Here is a 19,043-nt window from a genome sequence, read left to right as displayed (position 1 = left end):
ACACTGGTACAAGAAATCCATTGCAAATTCAATCCCTTTACCATTATCCTAACCCAATAAGACAGATGGTGTGACCAGCCAGTGTCTCTTCTTGGCCCAAAGAGTTTACAAGGAACTACGGAACAGACATGCCTGCTGGGGGATGCACGATGCAAAGGTGTTGTACATACTAATTAGATTCTACCTGTTAATACCTGGATTTACATGCAAGCTAACACCTATCAGCACAGACTCTTTTCAGAGGACAAATTTGCAATCTTCTTTTTATATCGCATACAAATAATTTCTGGATTTGTATTTTTCTGAATTTCCGTAACTATTTATGATGAACATACTTATATACTCAGGGGAAAAATGTGTGGTGGCAGCACAAGGGAAGTTCCTTTACTCTGCCGCCACTGTCTGGTTTGCCTGAGGTTGGCAGGTACATTTCTTTCCCCAGCTTCTCTCTCATTCTCACATGAACCATTTCTTGAAAGAAAACAGCAAATCTGTTTCCACACAAAAAACCTTACTGGATCACAGCATGGGTGGAGAACCAGCTTCCAGAAATAGACTAATCTTCATCAGAACAGCTGACATTATTGAGCAGCTACTATCTACCAGATATGGTGCTAAGTGCACCACACAGGTCATTGCATCAGATCGCTGAACCCCGTGAAACAACCTTAAGGCAGCATGAGTGCTGCTGTTGAGAGAAGAAAGGGAGACTGAGAGGCACAACTCCTCACAGAGGATCAAAGCCAGGCGGGCGAGACTCTGGCATCTGGTTCTTACTCAGCAGAATGCTTTTCCTCCTTCCCAAAGGAGTCTATATGCCCTTGGGTGAGGGTCCTGAGAGAGAAGACAGTATCTGAGGAGCTGATGGGGTGAGTCTTAGACACTCAGGTTCATTTTAGTAAAAAGGAAAAAAGGGTTATTTTCGAAAGAAACCTGTAGGAACCTTCTTTATTTTTTTTAAACACTTCTAAAACTTTCTGGCTATGAATTTACATGAGGCATTCCTTTTCATTATATGCATTCCAAGAAGGGTTGGTCTTTGAGCATACCGCTTGGAGTAAAGTTTGTAGGACAGATATTTTATTTAAAAAAAAACAAAAAAACAAAAACCCCGAGGGCTGGCCCAGTGGTGTAGTGGTTGGGTTTGCTCCACTTCAGTGGCCCAGGGTTCGCAGGTTCAGATCCTGGGTGCGGACCTATGCACTGCTCAGCCATGCTGTGGTAGCATCCTATATACAAAGTGGAGGAAGACTGCTACAGATGTTAGCTCAGGGACCATCTTCCTCAAGAAAAAAGAGGAAGACTGGCAACAGAGGTCAGCTTAGGGCTGGTCTTCCTTACCCAAAACAAACAAACAAAAACAAAAACCAGAGAGAGAGGCGCTGCACGCAGCCTCAGCTCACAGGCAGAACGTGATGCACTTCACCACTGATCTGGGGCTCAGACAAATGTAACCAGGTTCCTTCCTTTTTTGAGTTTTGTGATCCAGGAAGTGGGCCCTCCAAGGGCCAGAACTGCATTCTATAATTTAGGGTATGGTGCTAGAAGGTTTATTTGTCACGTCAACAATTTTGAATATGCGCTTTGGGTTATAAACCTGCCCCTCAAAAAGTCCCAAGTTGTTCTGACAGTCACTTTGGTGAGTAACGGATCCAAATACATCCTTGAAATTAAACACTTCAGGCACAACTGCAGGGTGAACCAACAACCCTCTGCTCACCATTCATCCCTCTTTAAACTAGAATGACTTCCTGTTACGCCTCATCAGTTTTCTAGGGCTGTGAGAGTCTTTCTAGTCTATAAAAGACTTTGAGCCAACTTTTTATTATTTTAGTCAAAGGAGAGATTCTGTTCAAGTCTCAGTGGATGTGTATAATGACATGATTCTGATATCTACTAAAAATAAACTGCAAGTAGAAGCAAAAGGCACTTAAATGTCTAACTATGAGCAATAATGAAATATTATGCAGTCATTGAAAAAGATGGTTATAAAAACTACATTATAACATGGGAAAGAGCATATGATGTAAAGTAAAATAAAAATGCAAGGTCAAAATCTGCATATGCAAAATAATTATGATCATGTACCCCTTTGTCTTTCAGAATAAAAAGAGGAAAAAAATAGAATATGAATGGTAGACTTCTTCAACTGTAGAAGGGGACTTCTTACTTTTAGTTCCAAAATTTTCATTAATATCCATGATTATTTTTTTAAATGCATTCCTTTCATGATATAAAAACAGTCTAATTTTTAAAAAGAACACCATGAGAACCAGCAAAGTGTTGAGTTTTTGTTGACTGCTAAGAGACTGACTTGGTACACCAGCACACAGTGCACGAATGACTCATGGGTATTCTCAGGCTCACTAAATTAAGAAATTATCTTCCACTCCTGAGCACTGTCTTTTTAAACCGTGAAAGAACCCATATTAGGAAAACCAAGTGGTGCATCAGAATCAAAATATGGTTGCCTGGGCCCCAGACCTCCTGCATCTGGGTCCTAGAAGGCTGGGTCTGGGCATATGAGTTTTAAAAATGTTAACCTATGAATCTAATCCATAACTCTGATTACCTATTTTTTTCTAGATAAAAATGATAATAAATAGCTACTATTTATTTAGGTCCACTGTATATTAAGAACTGTTAGATGCTGTTATTTATCTGATGTAATCTCTTCGACAATAATTCTCACAGACATCAGATTTACAGATCAACCAGGTTGTACCTTGCCTGATGTTACACAGAGAGCTGAAATTTGAATTCAGGCATGTCCAACTCTATAACGTATATTCTTTCTACTATACCTCAAGCCTGCCTGGTATAGAAAAAAATGGAAATTAAAGAAGCAACAAGACCAGCCCCATGACCACCTGTCGCACATCTGTGAACACACTTAGTACTCAGAGTAATTGACAGCAAGCATGAAGGAAGCCAGCCTCCTTTAGTGCATGCACTATTAGTAGGGATGCAAGCAGGCGTGGTTAGAGTGACTGGTTAGTAACAGGCATTAGTGCACAAATATGATCATAAAGTAGCAAAAATGCTTTGGCCAATCAGGTGCCTTTTTCCTTACCATTAAATATTCCAATTTCAGTTCTTACTGAATATGGCAGGTCATACATCTAAATTATTTAATAAAATGTTTAAATTAGAACACTCTTTGCTAAAATCTATTACTTTAAAAACAGCAAGATGTAAAAACTCTTTTACTTGCAAAGCTAAAATCCTACTGCTTTCTATAGTAACAACAAGAAGAGACTCCATAACGACTCCAGCATCCCTCCACTCTCCAGGGCTGGTGCTGAGCTGCCAAAGGTTCCTGCCAAACCTGCTTGGCAGCAATAATCTCCCCCAAGAGCTTATTTAAACCCCAGGCTTTAATTCAACTTTTTAAGATTAAATGCTCTAAATGAATAACCTGTTATCAGGAAGTTGTCTGTCTAAAGTTTTCCAAGTGAAAACATGATGCCATAATAAAGAATTGCCTGTCCAAGGCAGTTTCACTTTTTCTTCTGGAAATACCCAATGGCTATATCCAAGAATGGCTAATAGCAGCATGATCAACCCTAGCGGATTCATAAATTCTAAATGTTGGCCTTTTGTGTGCTTTTAATGGCAGTCCAGGGGATTTTAAGAAATTATAATACAAAGATAATCGTGGTGACCTGGAATTTCTTGAGTTAGGAGAATTTATAGCATAGATAGGTTTTTAAACATTTAGCTAATATCTTCAGGAAAAGTATCTTTAATATAAAATTTCACTTATCTGATAATTATAAAGTACAGAGTATTACAGTGTGAATTACAGTGTTGTAGGAGGGCGTAAAATAACCTTCTGGAATAAAAACACCCCAGGTAACAATGGTATTAAAGAACACACCAAATTCTGGTTTGTAGAAGAAAAGATCTAAATGGAAGAAAAGATCTGGGGAAAAAACTGTGGTGTGTCACAAGAATTGAAGTGTTAAAAGGCTCAGCCTTACTTAGGGTTTAGCCGCTTCACTCTGTAAATGACTTCCGCACTCAACTGGGGAGCCCCAGACTTCTGGGTCAATCACCAAGGAGATGGGAAGGTGGAATGACTCCTGCGTCCTCCTCTACATTTTAAAGGTTGCACTCTTGTTCCCCTTTCTGGTTCCTACAGAAAGTCTTACTCACACCAGAGCTGTGGGGCCCACTAAAGGCTTAAGGCTCAAATCTGCCGATGAAAGCAATCGTACACATAATGAGAGCTTTATGCCATCCAAATGTGGACCTGAAGGCATGGTCCAGATGAGCCTCACGGTGCCTTTTAAAAAACTCCTGTGGTTTAAGAAAGCAAAATGTAAGCATGCTAGAATGCAAAGGAATTTAGTGTGGGAATCTTTGGAGGAAGATTTTTCTTTTGGTCCTGAGAATTTCAAACATTGAATTAAGAAGCTCCATGCAGTTAACTTGCACTTAAGATATAAAATTAAAAATTAAAGCTCAAGACACAAGGGAAACAATTTTCTGTGCTAACTGCACCCGAGTCCTCCTTGGTTGGATGCTGATGAGCCAATCAATGACAGGTAAATCACACTGAGAAGAGCAGAACACTTGTGAAAGACTTACCAATAAGAGAGAAAACATTCTTACTATCTTATCTGAGCGGCTTGAAATCGGGCTCTCAATCTCCTGACACCTACGTCTTGAATTTGGAGCATTGCAGCTCAAAATGCTTCTGATAAACACAAAAGTAAAGTCTACATGCTACGGAACGGCTGGCATGGGGTCAAATGGCTGCTCCGGAGCACAAAGTCAAAAGCACATATGCACAACACGGCTAAGCAGGAGCATTTGGAGCTGTGGGGCAAGCTGCTTGGGGGTTACAGACCTTAGTCCTGGAAACCTTCCCCACCTGTGAGGGCACTAGGGAGGGCATCTATTGGGAAACAAACAAACACACCAATGTCGTTTTGTTTTTTAAAAATAAAAGCTGAGGTGTCATCAGAAAAAGTTATTAACCATTTATAACATGTGCAAATTACACATTTTATTCCTGAAAAAAAAGTTATTGGAAGTTAGACTAGTTGGTTAACCCTCCTCCTTTGGGATGCCAGTTTAGGGTATACCTTGGCTCATTTTCAGCTGTGAAGTCATTCAGCACGGTTGGAGAGCCCAGAGGTATATTTCAGCTTCCTCTCTAAAAATAGCTCCACTTAGAAAAATTCAAAATTGGGCTGTTGTGAGAAATGATGCAAGGCTCCTAATTACCGTGTTTAAAAACGCACTAAAAAAAAAAAATCCATCCATCCCTTTCTTAAATCAAATAGTAAATTAGAGCACTTGGGATGGAAATTTTTTTAAAAGTCATAGTTAAATAAAAAGATCATGCTCTAGACTGCCTATATTAGAATATCCCATTTGGTATAGCCCACTAAAATCTGTACAATCACTGCCACCCAAAACAGGTCTCCATGGGAATTATGGGGAAATCTTCAGTCTTCCCTCTTTCACTACTGGAGGCTGGCACTCTGATGTGATCATGCCCCCAGATCTCCCGGGAGCATCCAATTTGGCACAAATCATATTTTTTAAAGTTATATCTAATGCTTCATTTACTATGAACATTTTTACTCTTAAGTATTTTAATGAAGAATTTACTAAGAAATCTCACTAAGAAAATTCACTAAGAAATTTCATATTCATGTTGTACCTCCCACCCGATTAGCTCATTATACTCAGAAAAATGTAAACGTAGATGTGCAGGTCTTCAACACATAATGAAACTATAAATCAGGGGTTGGCAAACTTCAAGGGCCAGGTAGTAAATATCTTAGGCTCTGTGAGTCATATGACCTCTGAATCAACTACACAATTCTGCTGTTTTAGCACAAAAGCAGCCAAAGACCATATGTAAACAAATGGGCATGGCTGTGTTCCAATAAAACTTTATTTATAAAAACAAGCTGGGGGCCAGATTTGGCTTGCGGTTGTAGTTTGCTGACCCCTGTTATAAATCAAAGCCTAAATGAAGGGGAGTAGTACAAAAGTAATGCAGAATGGAAAGGGGAAATATCTGAACTGGTTCCCTACTTACCCGTCACTATTTTGGAAGCAGTGGGAGCTGCATTGGTGAGGCTGCCATCCCCAGCTGACTGGGTGCCAGGAGGATGAGGAGTGCCAGGAGGATGAGGGGGTGGGGGCACGCTGGGTCGGTTCCTCGGCTTTGGTACTGGTCTCGGTCTTGGTAAGGTTCCAGCGTGTAGCTGCACAGTCTCAGGGTTACTCACCGCCTGCGTCTGAGAAGCTGGCAGGCCGGGGTTCTGTTTTCCTAAGGGTGGAGTACTGGGGGGTGTTGGAGTCTGGGGAGGGGTGTGAGATGGCTGCTCAAGTCCATGTTCGCTGGGCAGTGCCATGGGGGTGGCTGGGCCCTGGCCACTTGGTTTGGAGTGCACCAGCAGTGCGGCCTGCGTCGGGGGCTGTGGTGGCGGGTGACTGGGAGCTTGTATTGGAGACAGGCTGCTGGAGTACCTCCGGGGTGCAGAGAGCTGCGAGGTGGCGCAGGGCTGGCCTGGAGCCTGGCCTGGGTGCTGAGGGGGCGGAGAAGGACTTCGGGTGGATTGCTTTGCTGACGGACTAGGGGGATGCTGAGATGTTCCTGGAGAACTCTGGCCCCCAGGATGGCCAGGAGGTGGGTTTCCTGGCTTCGGGGGTGCTGGAGCAGGTTTTTTAACAGCTGCACAAAAGGGAAAAAACATCTTTCAGCAAGAGCAGCACAGTGATAGCTACCACCTGAACCAGGGACCAAGGCTAATCTTGCCCGTAATAAGCTGCGCTGATAGTATGTACCCCTGAGAGGAGGCAACGAAGAGGGCACTTCACCTCTGTGGTCTTCCTCCCCAAAACCCACAGACCCAGTCTAACCATGAGAAAAACATCCAACAAGCGTAAATTGAGGGACTTTCTTTACAATGCCTGACTAGTACTCCCCAAAACTGTCAAAGCCATAATAAAACACGGGAAGACTGAGAAACTGTCAGCCCAGCGGAGACTAAGGGGACGCAAGGACTAAATGCAGTGTGGTCTCCTGGATGGGAGTGAGCCTGGAACAGGAAATGGTCACTGGTGGAAAAACTGGTGAAATTTGAACAAAAGATGGGGTTTAGTTAATAGTAATGTACGAGTGTTGGTTTCTTAGCTGTGATAAATGTCCCAGGGTGATGTAGGATGTTCACGATAGAGGAAAGTGAGTGAAGGGCCTAGGGGAACTCTCGGCCCGATCTTCGCAACTTTTCTGTAAATCTAAAATTATTCACAATAAAAAGTTTATTTTAAAAAACTACATTATACACATATAGGTCCTTAAAGACCTGTCATTTTAAAAGCTCAATAAGAAGAAAGCTGAGCTCATGGAGGCCACCCCACCAACACGGAGTTGCTCGTGTAAGTCCACACAGCAGCGCTCATCCCTCAGAGAGTGTGGGAAGAAACAGAGAGAAGCAAGGGCAGCTAAGAGGCGACCCCTAAGCACAACCCGCCTGCTTGTACGTAACATGGCTCCCTGGCCCTAAGCCAGCTTCTCCTAGAAGGCTTGACTTTTTTTTTTAACAGAAGTTCTACCAGTTTCAGAATCATTTGAGCTAATAGATACATCCTAGGTAAAAGTACACATAAATCTGGAAGAGTGCCTTAGAATGATCTCCCTAAGGAGAGGTGAGCCACAGCTCTCTCCTCCCTCCACCAGCTGAAATTAGATCACTAGGGGGTGGGAATTTGGTAACTGAGGAGGGTAAGGTAGGAGGGAAAAATGACAGGTCTGGAGACTGGTTTGGGGCTGGGAGGAGGGGTGGAAAGAAGAGACTTTGGCATTTTTCAAATTCTGCTGAGATCCTACTAATCCCCAGAGCAAGGGAGAGGGAAATGAAGGACAGAAACAAACAGGTATCGTTTGCCTAACACACCACCAGCACCAAGTTAGGCCTTTTAGATAAACTGTCTCATGTAAGTCTCATGAGCTCACTGCAAGACAGGCATTGTTATATCCATTTCAAGGTGGAGAGAACTGAGGCTTAGAAAGGTCAAGCGTCTGCAAAAGGTCACAAAACTGGTAAGTGGCAAAACAGAGGTTCACACCATGTCCTGTGGATTCCCTGGACTCTTTTTTCCCTCTTCCTCCTTCCTACACTGCCTGGCTCCCTGCTCATAGTGCTCAGAATTCAGGAATGAAAAGGGTATAAAGTCTGCTCTGCTCTGCTGGCCTAGAACTTTTGGCCCTGGAACTCAGAAGAACTTTTTCGACAGAAACAACCAACTAGCTGACAAAGGAAGGAATCTGGAATATTAGCCATACTCTGGTTACCATAAGCAACTTAAAAAAGAAAATTTTCTAGCTTTCCATTCTAGCAATATTAATTGTAAATTCATATTGAATAAAAGATCATTCCTGACATTTACGGGTGTGGAGGGAATCAGGAGAGGAAGCATGAGCAGTGTGACAGGCGATGGGAGTCCCACATGGAAGCCAGGCTGGGCGAAAGGCAGCCCTTGTCTAAGACCACCTATGAAGGTGCTGGGAGGCTGAGGCAGGGGCAGAAAGGATCAAACTCCTCCTGTGAGGAAGCCGGAGATCTGTGACTGCAGGAAGCAGGAAAGACTCCTATGTGGCTAGGAAGGAGTCTCAATCTGAAAGCAGCGTTACAGGGGCCGGCCCGGTGGCCGAGTGGGTAAGTTTGCGCCCTCTGCTTCAGCGGGCCAGGGTTTTGCTGGTTCAGATCCCGGGCGCGGACATGGCACTGCTCATCAGGCCATGCTGAGGTGGCGTCCCACATGCCACAACTAGAAGGACCCACAACTAAAAATATACAACTATGTACTGGGGTGCTTTGGGAAGAAAAAGGAAAAATAAAATCTTAAAAAAAAAAAAAAAAAAGCAGCGTTATACCTGGAATCCAGGTAGAGAAGACCTTATTTCCCCCAAGGATCAGTTGGGATCCACATGTAGATGATGGTGGCTCAAAGGAGAGGACAGCCTTTGGGAGGATAAAGCGGGGTCTTATCTTACACCACACACGAAAGTCAATTCAAAATGGATTAAAGACTTAAATGTAAGACCTGAAACTGTAAAACTCTGAAGAAAACACAAGGAGAAAGCTTCATGATGTTGGCGTTGGCAATGATTTCATGGCTGTGACACCAAAAGCACAGGCAACCAAAGGAAAAATAGTGAGATTACACCAAACCATAAAGCATCTGCACAGCAAAGCAAACAGTCAACAAAAGGAAAAGGCACCCTACAGAATGGGAGAAAATATTTGTAATAGTGGCCATCTGACTGCTATTTCTCTCCAGTGCAGCTGCAGCTACAGAGTCCTTGGGTTTTGGAGGACTAAGGGGAGCAGAAGTCAAGTTAGATGTCAGGCATTCCCAGCTAGAAAAGCTGAGCGTGCTATAAAATATAAGATTTCAATCAGTATGTTCACCATAAGGGGTTAATTTTCAAAATATACAAGGAACACCTACAACTCAATAGCAAAAAAATTAACGCAATTTTAAAATAGGCTAAAGTCTTGAACAGACATTTATCCAAAGAAGATGTACAAGTGACCAACAGGCACGTGAAAAGATGCTCAACATCATTAACCATCAGGAAAATGCAAATCAAAATCATAATGAGATAGCATCTCACACCTGTTAGAACGGTTATCATCAAAAAAAACAAAAGATGGGGCTGGCTTGGTGGTGTAGCGGTTAAGTTCGCATGCTCCGCTTCGGCGGCCTGGGGTTTGCCGGCCCAGATCCCGAGTGTGGACCTATGCACCGCTTATCAAGCTACACTGTGGCAGGCATCCCAAATATAAAGTAGAGGAAGATGGGCACGGATGTTAGCTCTGGGCCAATCTTCCTCAGCAAAATGAGGATTGGAGGCAGATGTTAGCACAGGGCTAATCTTCTTCAAAACAAAAACAAAAAACAAAAGATAAGTGTTGGCAAGGATGTGGAGAAATTGGAACCCTTGTGTGCTTTTGGCGGGAATGTAATTGGTACAGCCACTGTGGAAAATAATATGGAGGTTCATCAGAAAATTAAAAATAGAACTATCATATAATCCAGTGATCCCACTTCTGGGTATTTACTCAAAAGAATTGAAATTAGGATCTTGAAGAGATATTTGCACTTCCATGTTCATTGAGGCATTATTTACAATAAGCAAAATGTACAAACAACCTAAATGTCCACTGACGATGAATGGATAAAGAAAAAAATGGTATATTCATACAATGGAATACTATTCAGCTTTAAAAAAAGAAGGAAATTCTGCCATATATGACAACATGGATAAAACATAAGGACATTATGCTAAGGGAAATAAGTCAGCCACAGAAGGACAAATACTGCACGATTCCACTTCCATGAGGTATCTAAACTAGTCAAAGTCGCAGAATCAGAGTGGAATGGTAGTTGCACTCCCTGGAAGGAGTAATGAGGGGAATGGAGTATTAGGAAGAAGGGTAATGGAGAGCTGCTAATCAATAGGCATAAAGTCTCAATTATGCACGAAAAATAAGTTCTACAGATCTGCTGTAGAACATTGTGCCTAGAGTACAATATTGTATTGTATACTTAATAGCACACTTAAAAATTTGAGAGTGTAGACCTCATGTTAAGCACACTGACCACAATAAAATAAAATTTAAAAAAAGAAGAAAGAACAACATGAAGATATGGGTCAGAATGTTCTAGAAGAGAAAACAAGTGTGGAAGCTCTAAAGAGGTAATGAGTTTAGTGCATCAGGGAACAGAGAGCACAGCAGCACGGCTGACATGCGGTGAGAGTGGGAGAGTGTAAGGGGTGGGCTCAGAGGTAGGCCCAGGCAGGGCCCACGGTAGGAGGTTTGCACGGAAGCCACTGGAGAGTTTCAACCAAGAAATGGCATGATCTGCTTTGTGTTTTAAAGCAATTCCTCTGGCTGCTGTGTGGCGGACCACAGGGGGCATGGATGGTAACAGTTCGGATTATACGTTAATTAGGATCCAGAAGACCCTGACCCCAAGCCAGAGGGTACAATGGCTCGCAGACCTGCAAAGCCTAGCTAGTACAGAGGCTGTGACAGTTCCAAAAGAGAGTGGGGGCTTGGAACACCAGATTCCTGGAAAACTGGGAGTGTTTCTGGAGAAATGACTTTTTGTTTGTTAAGCTTTATAGCTTACACGTTTTCTTAAATGTCTGCTTTCCTGCTCTCCATTTTTTCATTTCTCGTCGATGATTTTTCTCTTCAATGACTGATTTTTCTACTTGATATTTTATAACAGCCATGGAAACAATCTGCTGGAAAGGCTCGCCACCTGAACCCCTGCACTAACCCGAGGAGGTGTGCACATCCTTCCCAAGGGGACGCAGTGAAGGGGGCTACTCACCTCGACGCACAGTGTGGGGACTGGGGCCAGCAGAATTGTGTGCTGGGCCCACAGAGAGCTGATGGGAGCCAGTCGCTGTCTGGGCCTGATTCTGGCCAGTGGCCGTTTGACTGCTGTTTTTTCCCGGTGCAGGTGCAGCTGCAACTGCAGAGTCCTTGGGTTTTGGAGGACTAAGGGGAGAAGAAGCCAAGTTAGACGTTAGGCATTCCCAGCTAGAAAAGCTGAGCATGCTGTAAAATATAAGATGCCAACCAGAATTTTCACCTCAGCAGGCAAGAAGTTGATCTGAAATTTCAAATTGTTCACACATTTATTGGGTGACACACGAGACTACATATTTTGAGGTTCGTTGCATCAGACTGTCTTCCACCTACTCTGCCACTCAAATATCATGAGCGAGACCATTTTGCAGCAACCAACAAGAAATTTCAAGTTCTAATTTGCTTGTACTTAAATTGGGAAATATTAAAAAACGCGAAAGGGTTTTTGGGCTTCAAAATAATGTGATTTGGACACAGACATTGTAAAAAACTAAGCAAAAGCTAGGGCCAAATACTAATACTGTAAATTATAAAGTAGTCGACTATTATCAATAATGTGGACCTGAGGAAAGAGAAACTCTGAGAAGCTAAGTGATTGCTCAAAGTCCCGAGTGGTTAGCAGGAGAGTAGAGATCAAACTCAGGCTTTCTACTTCCTAGCTCTGAACTTTTTCTAACAAACTTTACAGTGACATTTTGTCAAGGTAATTAAAGAGTGAACATCATTAGTGAAATGTTCACAAAAATATCTACAGAATGAAACAAAGACCAAATCGATGACTGACATTCCATCTGTCCTTCTGCAGTGATGACTAATTATTGTCTTAAATAATATATTTAGGCTTAATTAAACAAGTTGAATGCTACAGGTAAATGAAAATGTGAGTTTGCTAATACTTTTTTTCCGCAATCAAAAAAATTTAAACCCAAACAAATACGTGCATGGAGCAGTAGTTACTGACAAGCCAACATTGGAGCTTATGATCAGCATATGAAGCTCTAGGAAGTTTGAAGCCTCAGTTCTTTTTAACTAAAAATTGAACTTCCCCAAATTATGTGAGTAAAAAGGAATTCAGGAATGACAAAACATTCAGAATTCAGCTATGAGGATTTAACAAGATTCTTATCACATAAGTAGCTAGCTTCATACACCACAAGGTATTCCCTCCCCATCCCAAAGGAGATGAAGTGAGGGAGTTCTCCCAAGGCAAATTCATCTCTCTGCGCGGAAAAAGATGCATGGATACACTGGCTGTCTTTGTTTTACGCATTTATTTTACTCTATATATGACCATTTAGTGCTTCATAGGTGGTCAAAGTAGAATAAATGATAATAAAAATTTTAGCATATACTCTGTAGAGGGGCTCACCTTTTACATCAGCTGTCAGTTCTGAACCAGCTGCCTGGGTCAGTGCAAATTAAATAAAAATTCACGCCAATTAAATGAAAATCTCAAGTTTAAAGGTGCTTTTTCTTAAAGTTTCTATATATTTGCAGCCCATTACAGGTGGCTAATCAAAAGGTTAAGCAACAAAAGAGGCTTTTAAGAAAAGCTATCATCATATTTTCTACCTTGTACTCGTGTATCAACTCCCCTACAAGACTGAAAGCTGGGGGTGAGGGGACCTCAGTCACCTAGTGTGCTTAGTGCAGCGTCTGGCACTTAACAGTTACTCAGAAAATCTTATTTGACGGATGGATGGATAGACGGATGGGCTGGCTGGCTGGCTGGGTGAATGGGTGAGTGAGTGAGTGAGTGAGTGAGTGAGTGAGTGAGTAAGTGAGTGAATGAGTGAATGCCAGGAATACTATAATCTAACTAACTTGCTACATTCAAATGTTTACGAGTTAGCATACTAGATGACAACGAGCAAACGGTACATGAACACTGAGTACACATCACACAGGTAAAGAGGTTTGTAATACTGCTAGACACCTACTGGCTTCCAGTTTCCAGCACCAAAGCAGTACAGTACAGAATGCAAGCAAATGTTGCTTTCTCTTGAAAACAGGAAAAGAAGCGAGCAATATGCAGTCTTTTTTCCCATCCTTTGCCAACGAGAGGAGTGAAGGCAAATCTGGTTCAAAATATGCCAAGTGATTCTGTGGGCATGGATGCCCACAGGCCAGCACCTGAAGAAGGCTGGGGTGCCCAGCATTCCTGCCAGCACAAGCTGGCCTCCTTACCTGCTGTCGCCCGGGCTTGGCCCCTGCTCCAGTATGCCCGCAGAGGAGGGGACAGTCCCACCCCCTGAGCTGCTTTCAGCCCTAGAGCTCTGGGGAAGGGGCTCTGGGCCTGCTGGAGCCAAAGTGCTGCCATCTGTGGGCGGAAGTGGTGGCTGGAAAGCGGGAGATATGTGCTTTCTATTTAGAGTGCCACCCCGCCGGTGGGCCTGGAAGTCCATAAGCTTCACACCAAAGCTACACAGAGAGAAGAAACAGTCAACACACCATGCAAGCTGACCACCGACACAGAAGCCCACTGCTCCACGTGTGTTAAAACCCACACATGGGGATAGCCACCCAAGTTGCCCAGTATGCAACGCAGCAGCAATTAATGATTAATGACCAATGATTAATGGTCATTCCTATTACCAAGGCAAGCAACTCAATTTGGCTTTAAACCTGAGAGAGCCAACAGACCTGGTACTGATCAATGTCCTTTCTCAATGTGGGTGTGAGCAGTTGAAAGCAAATAGGCAGGCCTCTCATCTTGAGTGAATGACATCGTTTTAGTGTGTTTATTTCCATACTACTACATACAAGCCCATCATCCCAAATCTGTGTGTTTGGGGAACAATGTGGAAGCTGTGTGCAGAAGTCCTCCCAGCGCAAGGTAAGGCTGTCACAGCACACTGCCTCGTAAGCTGAGATGTAGAAATATCTGTACGTGTGTCTGCAAAGAACATATCTGAAAGGATACGTAAGACTGGAAAATTATTGCTTTTGAGAAGGGGATGGTGGTTGGGCGATAGGTAGAAGGAAGACCTACTTTTCATTTAAACTCACTGGTATATAAACCTTAAAACTTTTTTTCAGTTTAAAAAAATAGAGAGATACATGGCTCCCCGAGCTTGGGTTTACTGGGTCAGCTGGCGGGGAGAATCCACCCAGACAGATAACTGAGAATTGTTTATTGTGTGCTAACTTGACCCACAACATTGCATTTTCTGACTTAAAATATACGAAGGCTAATTTTGCGGAGGACAGAGTTTGCCATCAGGAAGCACTACCGAATGTATGAACGGGGCTTCAGAGAAGTAAAACTTCTGTACATAAACGTGGATTCCAGAATAAAAGAACAGGAAAGTAAAGCTTTTTACAAAAAAAAGCAAAACAAAAAAACAAAGCTCATTATAAGATTGGGCAATTAAAATAACAGCTGTTGTTTAGTTTGAATGTAAAACTATTTCCAGTAATATTATAACATGTATGCAAGAAAAGCACATTACTTCAAACAGGCCTCTCTAACTCTCAGCATTACTGATGAACACAGTGGCATTTCATCACACATGTTGGACAGATTGGCATCTGAAGGCAAAAATCACAAACAGCCTTAATAACCTTTGAAAATCCCACAAATCGCCCATGGAGCCTAGTTTAGAGACATACTGTCTCTCACTAAGTCCAGCACAGCCATTTCTTTCCTTCTGGAATTGGCACATTCTGAGGTTTCTCTAGCTGAACATCAGATTCAGCAGTTGGCTTCCATTGAGAGGCCAAGTTATACCAGAAATATTTCTCTTTAAACACCAAATCACACAACTAACTGTGAGAGAGAGATTGTTCTCACATTCACTCCTAGACGTATGTCCACAATTTTTAACTTTTTCTTCCTTCTTCTCTTTTTCCCCCAATCAAGTACATTTAGGTGAATTTGTAACATGTGTGATGCCACTGTGTAGGGCTTATCTCAGACCACCAAGTAAAGCTTGGACGCATACGGTACAAATGTTAACTGACAAGCTACGTATCTACTTTATGGTCAGATTAATGCTTGGAATGAACTAGAGCAGTATTCCTGAAACTCTCTGGACTCTAATAGTCATGGTACATGGTGGATCACTCTGATATTATAAGTCCATTGAGGCAGTACCAGATACCAAGGGTTTAACAATTCTTCTACGTGACATCTACGGCCAGTTTGAAAGTGAACAATTCTAAACATACCTCTCCTTCTTCACCAAGTCCCCTTCCATCACCGCCATGCTGGCAGGTCGCTTCCTCTCTAGGGTCCCCGAGTCAGAGTCATTTCCAGTGTGGGACGAGTGATTGGAATTTGGGGTGGCAAGAGGTACAAATGCTTCTGATACGTTAAACTCCACCTCTACGAGAAGAAAAACAAAGAAGTGTAAATGAGACATAGAGCACAGGAGTTGAGAGGGGCTTTAAAACACCCCAATGGAATAGGAACCTCACTCTTCAGTCCACAAGTCCTTGCTATTCACAAGTGGAAGCTCCATGCACTCACACCTTAAGAAGGGTTTATCAAACCAGGGGGGTGAAATAAGAGAGCTAGAAATAGGGGAGGGGATATGATTCACAATACAAGTTACACAACTCCTCTGTTTTATTTTTTGTAAGAAAAAAAATCATGGGATACAGAAGATGACACGAAGCAAGGATTACTTATTTGAATCATAAAAGAAGAGAAATATTTACAGTTTAATATAAATTAGAAATAAAAGGCCATATCAACTCCACACTGCCTACGGCAGTTTTTGCAAGACTCATTTTCTCAAAAGAAATCTGGGGCGGAATGCCAATATTCATTCACCTGTCACACATTCATTGTGCAACCTACCTGAGGGAGGAGTGATTCTTGAAGGCAGGAAGACCAGGGCAAAGTAAACAGGAGCACGCCCTGGCATCATGGAGCTTACACTCCAGAAGATGTGACAGCAGGGCTGCTCTGGGTGAAGGAAGGCTAGGAGGTCCAGACGCCCCACATTTGCCTGATCACTTCTCCCAAAGGAGAGCGTGGGAACCTCTGAGGATCCAGGACGCAACATAGTGAAAATCTCATCCCCTGTAGGATGAAATCCTAATTCTCAGACCTTCACAAACTGGCCCCCATCAACCTTTTCTACTTTCTCTTCCATCTTTGCACAAATCCAACTATCTGCCTAGGGAAACAAAAAGCTTTCTTCCAAGCAGAAAACTCCAGCCTATTCAATGTCATCTCTTCTATAAAGCAATCCCTAGGTCTTTGTGCCCAATATGTGAGTTTGTCAAATCGCTCTCCATCCACCTATCTTTCTAATGTGCTGTGAATTACAATTTCTCCTTTTATGTGGCTTCCTTCTCCAGTGGCCGGAATTCCTCCAGGGAAGACTGCATGTCTTGCCAGCAAACATACGGCACCTACTGGGTATTCAGTATACACTGGCTGAATGAATGACTCTTGTTTTAATTGAAACAAAGTGAAATACAAAATAATGTGGTTACCGTTATGTCAAAATATGAATGCAAATAAACAGTCTGGAAAGAACCATGAAAAAGCGAAAGGGATTACTCATGTATTTTCTTCTTTAAAAAGAGTTTTTATACTATTATCATGTTGCGTTGGCAGTCAATGAAACTGAAAAGATAACCACCTTCAGGGAAGAACCAGTCGGCATGCTGAATGATGGGTTCAATTACTGCAACCACGTGGACGGATGTGGCGGCTGCCATGTCAGCTAGCGTTCTGGAAAGGAAATTCACAGAGTTAAAATACTTCCCTTAGGCAGACTCCAATTTCAGAGGTTGTGCCAGGGCAATTCAGTTATTTTTAAAGGATAAACTATTTAAGTATAAATGCAAAAATTAGATCCACAAGGCCCTGACCTATGAGTATGGTAGTGATCACTCAGGGAAAGAATTCACCCTGACTTGCTGTCACTCCTTAGTGTGCACTGTGATAACCACTACAGTGTGAGGGCTAAGCCAGTGAACAGTGGTGGGTCAAAATGCTGCTTTTCAGTTGGTTTGGAACAGGGTTGCATTTCGCACTGGGACAGTATCGCCTATGGTAGTTATCTTCTAAGATCCAAGATCAGCACAAACCAACTTTGCCTATCACGTAAGTAACAGTATGCCTTGTTTCAGTGTGCTGCTTCTTACCTCACAAAACCTGAGCCTCCACATTTACACGTATTATTAAGACTATCATCTATATGCACTGGTCCCAAGATGCATGTTCAGAAGTTGAAAGTGTCTGAATGCCAGGGCTCAAGAGGAAGAAAATAAGGAAGAATCTCTCTCCCTGCCCTCAAGGAGCTCATATTCCAGTTCAGAGTCAGAACCCCACCAAAGCTAATAAGCTCCAAAGTCCTGACATTCATTGAGCACCTACCATGCTTCAGTGTTTCACATTCTTCACTGCATTTACTTTTTGCAAAATGGGGACTGTTACGAGCCCTATTTTTATAAATGAGGACACTGAATTCCCAAGAAGCTGGATCCCAGGTCTGACTGCCCCAAACCTATTACATCTCTCTTATTAATCACTCTGACTTCTCTTCCCACCAGGAGGAACATTCTCACCACAATTTCCAACCAAGTAAAAGTTCTAGCTCCTTTTAAACTCCAGCTTAAAAGGTAAGCACTGCCTGCAAATCACCCTCCCCACTCTTTCTTATTTCCCTTCTGCCCTCTGGGTTCTGCTCATTCTCTTGCCTTAGAACCCTGTTGGACTGGAGAGGACTGTCTGCCCACGTTCTTTGCCAATCTTTCTTTTTGAGGAGATACTGTTTGTCTATTGATTCCCAAGACCTTTTTATATATTCTGGATATTTTTGGAAGAATTCCTTTAGTTTGTGAATTGTCATTTGTAAAAGGTGCTTTCTGACATATAGAAGTTTCTAGCGGTTATAGAGCCAAATCTATCAATTTTTGTTTGTTTCTTGCACTGCTTTTATGTTTAGCAAATTCTTCTTTACCCCAAAAGCTAATAAATATTTACTTGCCATGACTATGGCGTTACTTTTTATACTCAACTCTTTAGTCTACTTGGAATTTATTTGCTATAAGATATGAGATATGTGGTTAACCTTGTATATTTACTTATCTTTAATTTTGCTTTATGATATTGGATCTTTGTAAATAATCTTATAAATACTTTCTGAAACAAGACTGGGCATGCGTGAGTGAATGAATGAATGAAAGGTAGAAAGAAAGACCTTGATTCAGAAGGTCACTGCACTTTTTAACGGAAACTTGAACTGCTCAGGATTTTATGAAGCTGACCAGCAGTCATAGGAGGCAGGGAAGGGTGGTGAAGGTTAAGAACACAGACTCTGTAGCCAGTACCTGGGCTCCACCACTTCCCTGCTGTGCAACCTTAAGCAAATTACTTGTCCCCTCCAAGCCTCAGTGACCTCATCTGTAAAAATGAGGACAATTGTACCTACTTCAAAAGGTTATTTGTGAGGCTTACATGAGATAATCATAATGCCACCAACAGAGTAAAGATTTATGTTAGCGATTTCCCAGAGCTTTCTAGCTGACCTCCCTGATCCTTCTCCTCTACTCAAGCTACATTTCTCAATGCCAATCAATTATCTTTCTAAATGCAATTTGATCAAGTCATTCTTTGGCTTAGAGATCTTGATGCCCCGACCCCCTCATGACCAATAAAAT

The 19,043-nt window shown here is 42.4% G+C and overlaps 1 protein-coding gene across 18 annotated transcripts in view; it reads right to left on the bottom strand.

Annotated features, from left to right (window-relative positions):
- The window catches only part of ARHGAP17 (Rho GTPase activating protein 17), a 90,867-nt gene that overhangs the window by 6,320 nt on the left and 65,504 nt on the right, over positions 1-19,043 (bottom strand). For 2 of the 18 annotated variants that reach the window (XM_070232059.1, XM_070232063.1), the window contains 6 exons: positions 17,018-17,109; positions 15,591-15,747; positions 13,608-13,841; positions 11,380-11,549; positions 6,062-6,700; positions 4,880-4,903 (listed from right to left, as the gene is read on the bottom strand). In XM_070232059.1, coding sequence (XP_070088160.1) covers positions 4,880-4,903; positions 6,062-6,700; positions 11,380-11,549; positions 13,608-13,841; positions 15,591-15,747; positions 17,018-17,109 — 1,316 coding nt within the window. Of the gene's footprint in view, positions 1-3,073; positions 3,123-4,855; positions 4,904-6,061; positions 6,701-11,379; positions 11,550-13,607; positions 13,842-15,590; positions 15,748-17,017; positions 17,110-19,043 lie in introns of all 18 variants that reach the window. The other 16 variants (XM_070232062.1, XM_070232067.1, XM_070232069.1 and 13 more) reach the window with 11 other exon arrangements.

The sequence above is a fragment of the Equus caballus genome, chromosome 13, assembly GCF_041296265.1.
Source record: "Equus caballus isolate H_3958 breed thoroughbred chromosome 13, TB-T2T, whole genome shotgun sequence".
Taxonomy (NCBI): domain Eukaryota; kingdom Metazoa; phylum Chordata; class Mammalia; order Perissodactyla; family Equidae; genus Equus; species Equus caballus.
This window is presented reverse-complemented; position numbering and strand designations above follow the sequence as displayed.